Consider the following 9,754-nt stretch of genomic DNA (forward strand, 5'->3'; position numbering starts at 1 on the left):
AAAATAAAATCAGAATTTTTGGAACCCGCATTAATTAGTTAAATATTTATTTTTGTTTCGCTTCCTTGTCTACAAATTAAACACAGACAATAAAGTAAAAGAGTTCAAAGCAGCCAATAAAAACACTTGGAATTGAATTAATATCCAGTGTAAGCTGTCAATGTCATGTAATATTATCAAACGTCAATAAAGAAACAATAAATCGTAGACAGGGAAGCATTAAACAAAAAAAAACCTTAAATTGCTTTAAAAACGCCATAAACGAACGCTACTACGCGAAGATCACTCACAATCTGTCAGGGTGTGAGTTACAAGCATGTTGCCATTATAAAAATTGTCAGCTAATAAAAAAATATATTTTATTTAATTAATTTAAAAAAATGCAGGATACAATTTTTTTTTATTTTGGGTTTCAAGCCCTATATTTTATGTTCTTTTAAAATAAAAATAATTTGTTCTGCTTAGTCGACACTCTGATTAAAGGCCCAGCCTCCTTACAAAATTCTATAACTGATTTGTCTGTCTGTCTGAATTCGCAGTATTGAAGTAATAAAAAATATATTCAAAATTTTAATTTGTCTTCAATTACGCTATTCCACTTTTTATACTCAATAAACAAGTAAGAAATATAATAATGTGTGTCGGTTTAAGTAACGTAGGTATGACATTCAGATTTTTTGGTAACAAAATATTAAAAATTATATTGGCTCACACGTAGGTTTTGTGTCAATCGTGGTCGTTTGGTAAAAAAAAAACGTACAAAAAGTACAGGTCAAGTCAGTTATCGAGATTCCCATCCCAAGTTCCCAGTATGTACCGAGCGTCCGCGGAGTCGACACGTGTTTGACATAATGCCACGTTCGTAGCGCGACCTGTTGAAGATGACTCGTTTATTGCTCGTGTCGGCGTTGATTTCGTACATATGTTATGTACAAGGACGTAAGTTGAAGATCCTGTTTTGGTTTTAAACGTTTCTGAATTTGTGTTGTTTTGCGGCCTATTGCGGCTGAGTCAGACGAGTGCTTTTTATCTGGATAACATATTATTTAAACCGTGCCATCCGTTAGCTTTGTATAAACGTTAGTAAACAACCTACTTTTTATTATCTTAGTTGTATGTAGGTAGTCATCAAATTTAAAAAAATATATACGTAGTGCATATTATATCTTTATATTATATAGAAACTAGCTGGAGCCGCGCGGTTTACCCGCGTGGCTTCCCGTTCCCGTAGGAAAACGGGATATATAGCCTATAGCCTTCCTCGATAAATGGGCTATCGAACACTGAAAGAATTTTTCAGATCGGACCAGTATTTCCTGAGATTAGCGCGTTCAACCAAACAAATAAACTTCAGTTTTATAATATTAGTATAGGATTTCGACTTGAGTTCCTAAAATTATCTTATACTAGCGAACGCATGCGATTTCGTCCGCAATCCGGTTCTCTGGCAAAATCCGTTCTTACCGGACGCCTACTAACTATAATCTATACCTTCCTGTGTCAACTTTGTAATTCAACCTTTAGCTTTTATATTAACTAGACTAGATAGATTAATAACCTTACCTATACCTTCTGAGACTAAAACATACAAACATACAAGGTTCGTCTATGAACCTCCTCCTTTTTGGAAGTCTGTTAATAAATAAACAACATCAGTGTAGTGTAAATGTATTTAGGTATTATAAGTACAAGCAGACAAGAATAAACGTACCTACAAAATGATAATTTGCTGGCTCTCGCCGAGTTCAAAGCAATAACAAGTATAACAATGCATTAAGATATCTTGAGGAAAAATATCCATCTAATGAGAGTTAAATGTTAACGCAGTAATAATAATAATTGATGTAATCGTTCCGACATTTCGAAGAACAGAATTTTGTATCTTGATAAAGATTTTTCTTCGTATTTACAATGGGAAAATGTTAGGTCATTTTTTGTTTCATCTAGATTCTTTCTTACCGATGGACAATGTTGTCTTAAGACCACCATTACAGAAACCATTCATATTACTGACTATTAGTATAAAACGTTAGGCCACATTTTGTTTAATCTAGATTCTTTCTTACCGATGGACAATGTTGTCTTAAGATCACCATAACAGAAACCATTCATATTACTGAATATTAGTATAAAATGACACAAGTACCTAGATAGTTTTTGAGATAAAAGAAAGAAAGAAAATGAATCTATTCTACGATTATCAATTCCAGCCAGTAAAATGACAAATGCGACATTCAGTCACTGAAATGTAATTTTATAGTAAAATTACATTTCAGTGACAATTGCTCTTTTCATTTTACTGACTGGAAATAATAATCGTAGAATAGTCAAAATTTAACACTACAACAAGCAAGAGTGACTTTAGAATATAATATCAAATAATCAAATGTTTTCAGAGTCACTATGCACAACACCAAATGCACAAAGCGGTGTATGTATAGCTTTGAAGGAATGCAGTTCGCTTATAGGAATACTCACAAACGCGAACAGAAATGAAGCAGATATTAAACTTTTAAGAGATTCGCTCTGCGGGTATACGAGCACCAACTCACCAATGGTAAGACATTTTAATTTACTAGATCAACATTGACTATTACAAAGAATAATATCAAACTAGTATCGCGTCTTTGTAGCAAGTTTATTGAAGAGCCTGTAGGTAATAGCAAGACGCAACAACTTCCCCATTTTATAGAAGCTAAAAGTATGTCAGTTAATGCTCTTACCATGAGTAATTACTATAGATAACAACGGAGTTAAGATGTTGATGGCAATGAGAGGTGAAGGTTCAAGAATTAATATCATTGTCCAAGTATAACACGTAATGTTTTTATATTTTCTACGGGATTTCATGAGATCTATTGTCCCCAGCTACAGGCTTAGTGGAAGAGAGAAATCCTTAGTTTGATTTAACTGTATTTCGAAAGGTTGCCACTTAGGAAAGTGACTGGCGCTTCGGATTGAAATTTCTCATGCTATTCCGAGAAAAATTAAAAAAAGATATGCTTTCTACTTGAAAGTTTGAGGTTTTTGAATAACTGTGAATCATTCAACTTTTAAAAAATCAAAAAGCCTAGCAAAAATTCTTCCAAAATAATAATTTTCATCTTGATTCCAAGAAATAATATTAATAACTTTAAGACCAACAGCTGATAATGATACGTCTCGATACTGTCCAAACGTCACCTTAATGGCTCCACGGAAGATCAGCGCGGTATCCTTACGGACACTGCAATATGCTGAGTGGTGACCCTTTTAGGATCACATCATGCAAGTTGCAATGTATTTAATTTATTGTTTTTTTTTCTCTCTTTTCTTTGTATGATTTGTATTCTGAATAAACTTTTCTTTCTTTCTTTCTTTCTTTCTTATACATCAAAACGCTTTCCACAGGTGTGTTGTCCGTCTCAAAACTCTGACCCGGGCGTGGACCTGAGATGCTTCACACCACACGCGCAGGACGGCATCTGCGATGATATTCTCAAATGCCCTGCAATTGTCAAATTGCTCAGCCCGCCTATAACCACCGAGAACTTACAGTTCGTCAGAAACTCCAGGTAAGTTGAACAATAATTCTTTAAACGTCTTTTGTCGTTACTTTTTTACAAAGTATTTGCAATATCTATTTCCAAATAGCATCACCGTCTTCAAAAGAGTCGTAGTCTTCTTTTTTCGAGATCTGTTGATCGCGGTAAATTTAGTTCAATTAATGAAAGCAGGTAGCAGTAGCGACCCCCGCAATGGGAAGTACAATTTTGGTCGATCCTTCACTAGGTAAACCGACGACAAAGACAAGGCAAGGTAATAGAGAGTCATTGGATGGTGGCGGCTTGGGAAGTAGAGACCGTGGTGTTTGAAGGCCTATTGGCTGATAATAATGATGATGAATGAAAGCAGAATCTACTGTGAATTATTCGTACAGAAGAAGTAAATAATTGCATTACCATTGCGGTGATAATTTTAGTTACAAGCAGATTCTAGTTCTTGTTGACTGATTGTTGACCCTAACATTCACAGATGCGAAAACGCAAATGTACAGAACAGTGTGTGTTGCGGACCAGGTCCTACCACAGTGACAGCTCCAAGCAGGGCCTGCGCACCAACTGCAGCGCCCCCCGACCCCCGCACCGAATGCTGCGGGCTGGACGGCTCGTCTGGCAATAAAATTTTTGGTAAGCCTAACCTAACCTAACCTAACAAAACAAGAGTGAATAGGCACCTTCTAGTCAAGCGTGTCCCATCTTAGACTGTATCTACACTTACCATCAGGTTAGATCATAGTCAAACACGAGCCTATTTGCATAAAAAAAAACCTAACCAATTTATTAAACTGATTTAATAACAACATCCTATACACCTGAACAAAGTATTATCGTTAAACCTCTCGTTATCAACCCATATTCGACTCACTGCTGAGCTCAAGTCTCCTCTCAGAATGCAGAATGAGAGGGGTAAGGTCAATAGTCCACCATGCTGGCCCAATGCGGACTGGCAGATTTCACACACGTGGAGAATTAAGAAAATTCCCGTCCCCGTGAGACCCCGAGAACAAAATATAGCTGATGCCATTTACAAATAACGTGGTTTTCTAGCGTTAAAAGAATATTCAAAATCGGTTCAAAAGAACTAGGACTATTACCTACAAACCAAAATACCATAGGACCTACAATACCACAAACTTAACTCTTTATAATATCGGCATAAACTTCTTATTAACACCGCCTTTAAAATGACTCGAAAACGTAAGAATTAAATTCATCGTCTGTAGCTAATTGTTTAATTATTTCATAGAAAACGAGTACTTTGGTTCACGCGATTTTTTTTCTTTAAAAATAAATAAAAAAACAATCATCCATTTACCTTATTGAAACAGGTTTACGTCTACACGTGCATGATCACGAGGATAGTAATTAGCTACATCAAGAAACCATAATTAAGTTTTTAAGAAGACAATTAATAAATCTTGAATCCTTTTGTCTTTGTCATTAATATAATCACCATCATTAATAATCCATATTCGGCTCACTATTGAACACGAGTCTCCTCTAAGTGTGACAGGTTAGACTTTAGTCCACCACCCTGGCCCAATGCGAATTGGCAGACTTCACACACGTTGAGAGTAAGGAAAATAAGATAATATGTAATTTTAACTTATTAGTTTAAATTTTATGGTAATTATTTTTTAATGTTTTTTATCACTATGCTTATATATGTTTCATATATAAAGTTAAACCAATTAAAAATTAAAATGTTTATACTAACGTGCAAGATTCTAGCTCTATAACTTCAACAGTGTTCCACATAATGTAATATGGAAATTATGTTCTTGATGAACAATGCCCTATGATATGAAGATTTTCGTTTGTTTTTAACCGACTTCAAAAAAGGAAAAGTTTCAATTCGACGCGTATATTTTTTTGTGTGACGTATTAACTCAAGCCGTTAATACGTCACACAAAAAAATATATATTTCCCGTGGTTCTTTCAGAAATGGCTTTAATTAATACGTCACTTGGCTTGGCACCGTCTTCAAAGTGATCAGAAGGTACTTCACATGCGATGTTATTTTTCACTTTTTAGTTTTATGATTTTGAAGTCGGTTTAATTTTTTTTTGTTAAAAAGATTTTATTGTACTTCTTGTCAATCCAATCAAAGATATGCATTCAAATGTATTTTATTTTTTTTAATTTCAGGTGGCAATGCAACTGCAATAGATCAATACCCGTGGCTAACGATCATAGAATACAAGGGAGTAAGAGATGAGAAAATCAAGCTTCTATGTGGTGGCGCGCTAATCAGTGGGAAGTACGTCTTGACGGCTGCCCATTGCGTTCTTGGCCCAGTACTGAGAATCGCCGAACCGTAAGTTGATTTACTTTCTATCTCTACTATCATCATTCATCATTATCTACCCACTAGCTGACGCCGCGCGGTTTCACCCGCGTGGTTCCCGTTCTCGTAGGAATACGGGGATAATATATAGCCTATAGCCTTCCTCGATAAATGGGCTATCTAACACTGAAAGAATTTTTCAAATCTGATCAGTAGTTCCTGAGATTATCGCGTTCAATCAAACAAACTCTTCAGCTTTATAATATTAGTATAGATATTCGGCTCACTGCTGAACACGAGTCTCCTCTCAGATGAGAGGGGTTAGGCCAATAGTCCATCACGCTGGCCCAATGCGGATTGGCAGACTTCACAGACGTGGAGAATTAAAAAAATTCCAAGGTATGCAGGTTTCTTCACGATGTTATTCCTCCACCGTTTGAGACAAGTGATATTTAATTTCTTAAAATGCACATAACTGAAAGCTCTACGGAATCGGTGGCAGAGGTCATATCCACTGGGCTAACACGGCTCGATCCATACTATCCAACATATAGACAAATGTAAGTATGTCTATCTGTCAATCTGTTACCTTTTCACAACTACATCGCTGAACTGATTTGAATGAAATTTGGAGCTTACTACTAAAGGCTACTTTTTATCCTGAAAAATCCATAGTTCCCGCGGGATTTGATAAACACAGAAAGGCATAATGATGAAACAATCTAAGATGGAAGCGGGCTAACTTGATAGGAGGAGGATGAAAAACCCCTTTCGGTTTCTACACGACATCGTACCAGAACGCCAAATCGCTTGGCGGTACGTCTTTGTCGATAGGGTGGTAACTAGCTACGGCCAAAGCCTCCCACCAGCCAGACCTGGACCAATTAAGAAAACCTTAATCGGCCCAGCTGGGGATCGAACCCAGGACCTCCGTCTTGTAAATCCACCGCGCATACCACTGCGTCACGGAGGCCGTCAAAAAATATAAATAAAAATATTTTATTTCCAAAAATAAGTCAAAATTAATGTAGTACTAACGATTGTTTAAAGTAAAAACGTTCGCCTCGGAGATTACAATATCAACAATGATGGACCAGATTGCGTGGACGTGGAAGGTGGCGGGCAAGACTGCACAGAGGGCGCCATCGTAGTGCCCATTGAGAAGATCATCCCCCACCGTGGCTACGACCCTAACTCACCCCTCCGACGACACGACATTGCTTTGCTGAGGCTGCAGACAATGGCACCTTATGGTGGTATGTGCATATTATAAACAAAACATAAATATCTGTTTTCTCTCAAGTGCTTCTGTTGACCGTTTTCGCTCTAATAGGGCAAATTATTTAATAATAAAAAAAAATCTTGGGGACTGGCTATAGGTATGCTAAAAGCTATCATGAAAAAAAATGTTAGAAGCACAGGCTGACAAACTTTCAGCGATCATTTTTTTTTATTCTCTATAAGTTAGCCCTTGTAACTAGCCACGGCCGAAGCCACCCACCAGCCAGACCTGGGCCAATTAAGAAAACCTTAATCGTCCCAGCCGGGGATCGAACCCAGGACCTCCGTCTTGTAAATCCACCGCGCATACCACTGCGACACGGAGGCCGTCTAAAATTATTCTAAAATCCTCATTCCAGACTTCATAAGGCCCATCTGCTTGCCCACGGCCGACGTGGCGTTGGCTGACCCCAGGCCTTTGCTGTACGCCGCCGGCTGGGGCGCCGTCAGCGATCAGCAGAGTTCCAGCAGCGTGAAACTCCACGTGGATCTTCCCTTTTTTACACAAACGGTATTTTTTTCTTTCTTTATTCATGTATTTTGACTATCCCCGCTGTTTCACCCGCGTAGTTCACGTTAATATGACACTCACAAATAACGTGGCTTTCTAGAAGCGAAAGAATTTTCAAAATCGGTTTAATAGATCCAGAGATTAACCCTACACTACCACAAACTTTACCTCTTTACAATATTAGTACAAATAGTATTACAAAAATTAGTCGTACAAAATATACTTAAAAATAAAAAAAGAATCGAAACAGTGCTGTTTACGAGTTTTTTGATGAGAATTATAATTTACTTTTATAATATACTAGCGGACCCGGTCAAGCTTCGCTTTGACTTTTGTGAACTTCTTCCATAGTCTTTTTAAATTTTTTCTCACGTAAAAACCATCCTAGAACTTCAACGAACATTTGAAAAAAATTGTCAATTTGGTCCAGGCGTTGATTGAACGCGCTAATCTCATTAACTACTACCCCTACCCTACCACTACCCCAACCCTACCCAACCCCTACCTATACCATACCCCTACTCTACCCCTACCCCTACCCCCACCCTACCCCAAACCTACCCCTACCTTACCTACACCCTACCCCCATCCTACCCCTACCCTACCACTTCCCTATCTTACCCGTACCCTACCCTACTCTATAAATTCTCTATCTTACTCCTACCCTTAGCAAAATCGGTCCAGCCCTTCGAGAGTGGTGCGATGACCAAGGGAAATAGAGACTTCTATGCTAATAATATAAATAGGTAAAGTTTGTGTAGTTTTAGGAGGTAATCTCTGCATCTACTGGACCGATTTGGAAAATTGTTTTACCAATAGAAAGCTACGTTATTTGCAAGTGTCATAGGCTATGTTTGATCCCCATATTCACACGGGAACGGGAACTACGTAAATGAAATCGCGGGGCGTCATATAGCGGAATTACTGCGTCTTTTTTGAAATTTTGTATTATCTCCGAAACTATTTAACTAATTAACATACTGTAAAGGGCAAATCTTATCTCCATAATATCCTTGTGATTATTAAATAATTTATTTTGATAAGAATTTAAGTTTATTAGTATAAATAACAACGTAAACCTAAGTATATAAAATTAATATTTTTTAAAACACTAAAGGTGCTATATCTGCGAAAATATAGAAGATAGATATATGGTGTCGCGGACTTTTTTGTAGAACTTTTAAAGATACATAAAGTCTCTTATACATTAATTTAAATTTTGCAGCGCATGCGAATAAGTCTGTTTAAAAGGATTTTCGGTCCGACCTGTATGACAAAAACTGTGATAACTCGGCTAATATATATATATAAAATATAGCCTATAGCACTCCCCGATAATGTAGCATTCTACTGGTGAAAGAATTTTTGAAATCGGACCAGTAGTTCCGAAGATTACCCCATTTAAAGAATGTTACAAACTTACAAACTTACAAACTTTACCTCTTTATAATATTAGTATAGATTATAATATTAGTATAGAAGAGCGGACAATCTCGAACACGACCATTTTTGTCCTGCGTTTGAGTTCTGGTTCAAGTTAGGAAATATTTAAACTTATCTTTTCAAAGAACTTTTCAAAGAAAAAAATCTTAGCCCAGAGGTTTGCGGCCGTACAGTAACATAATTAAATAACAGATGAAGGTATATATTTACCCTTATTCGACCAATTTTTAAATACGATAAACATTTTTGCAATAACAACCTTAAAACGATCATATTTCATGTACAACAGGAATGCCAACCGTCATACAACGTAGCCAAGCGGAAAGTTGAGCTGTGGAATGGACAAATCTGCGCTGGTGGTCAGAAAGGCAAAGACTCTTGCAAAGGAGACTCCGGCGGACCTCTCATGTTGGACAACGGAAGACTGTACGAAGTGGTAGGAGTTGTGAGCTTCGGCCCAACTCCGTGTGGAATGGAAAACGTCCCTGGCGTTTATACGAAAGTCTACGAATACATGCCCTGGATAAGAAGCCAAATGAAACCCTAATGGACAATCTTAATAATTAGGATAATATATTTTGTTATAAACTTTAAATAGTGTTTTTATTTGACACACTTTGAATTTGAGGAATTTAGTTTTTCACAAATCCCTCGACAACCATGTATTTTTCCGGGATAAAAGTAGCCTA

At 37.1% G+C, this 9,754-nt stretch overlaps 2 protein-coding genes across 4 annotated transcripts in view; one reads left to right on the forward strand and one right to left on the reverse strand.

The window, feature by feature from the left end:
• LOC112054810 (protein MTSS 2) overlaps positions 1-9,754 on the reverse strand; it is a 173,065-nt gene that overhangs the window by 72,095 nt on the left and 91,216 nt on the right. The window lies entirely within an intron of this gene.
• On the forward strand, positions 781-9,660 carry LOC112054815 (phenoloxidase-activating enzyme). The gene is made up of 8 exons (XM_024094718.2): positions 781-939; positions 2,397-2,557; positions 3,391-3,554; positions 4,015-4,169; positions 5,692-5,860; positions 6,881-7,086; positions 7,471-7,622; positions 9,355-9,660. Exons 1-8 carry the CDS (start codon positions 882-884, stop codon positions 9,610-9,612), a joined length of 1,323 nt encoding a protein of 440 aa, XP_023950486.2. The 5' UTR covers positions 781-881; the 3' UTR covers positions 9,613-9,660.

The sequence above is a fragment of the Bicyclus anynana genome, chromosome 2 (assembly GCF_947172395.1).
Source record: "Bicyclus anynana chromosome 2, ilBicAnyn1.1, whole genome shotgun sequence".
Classification (NCBI taxonomy): domain Eukaryota; kingdom Metazoa; phylum Arthropoda; class Insecta; order Lepidoptera; family Nymphalidae; genus Bicyclus; species Bicyclus anynana.

Coding starts and splice junctions, on each gene's coding strand:
- LOC112054815 (XM_024094718.2), top strand. CDS start 882: ATGACTCGTTTATTGCTCGTGTCGGCGTTGATTTCGTACATATGTTAT. Junction 4,170..5,691: donor GTCTGGCAATAAAATTTTTG/GTAAGCCTAACC, acceptor TTTTAATTTCAG/GTGGCAATGCAACTGCAATA. Junction 7,623..9,354: donor TTCCCTTTTTTACACAAACG/GTATTTTTTTCT, acceptor CATGTACAACAG/GAATGCCAACCGTCATACAA.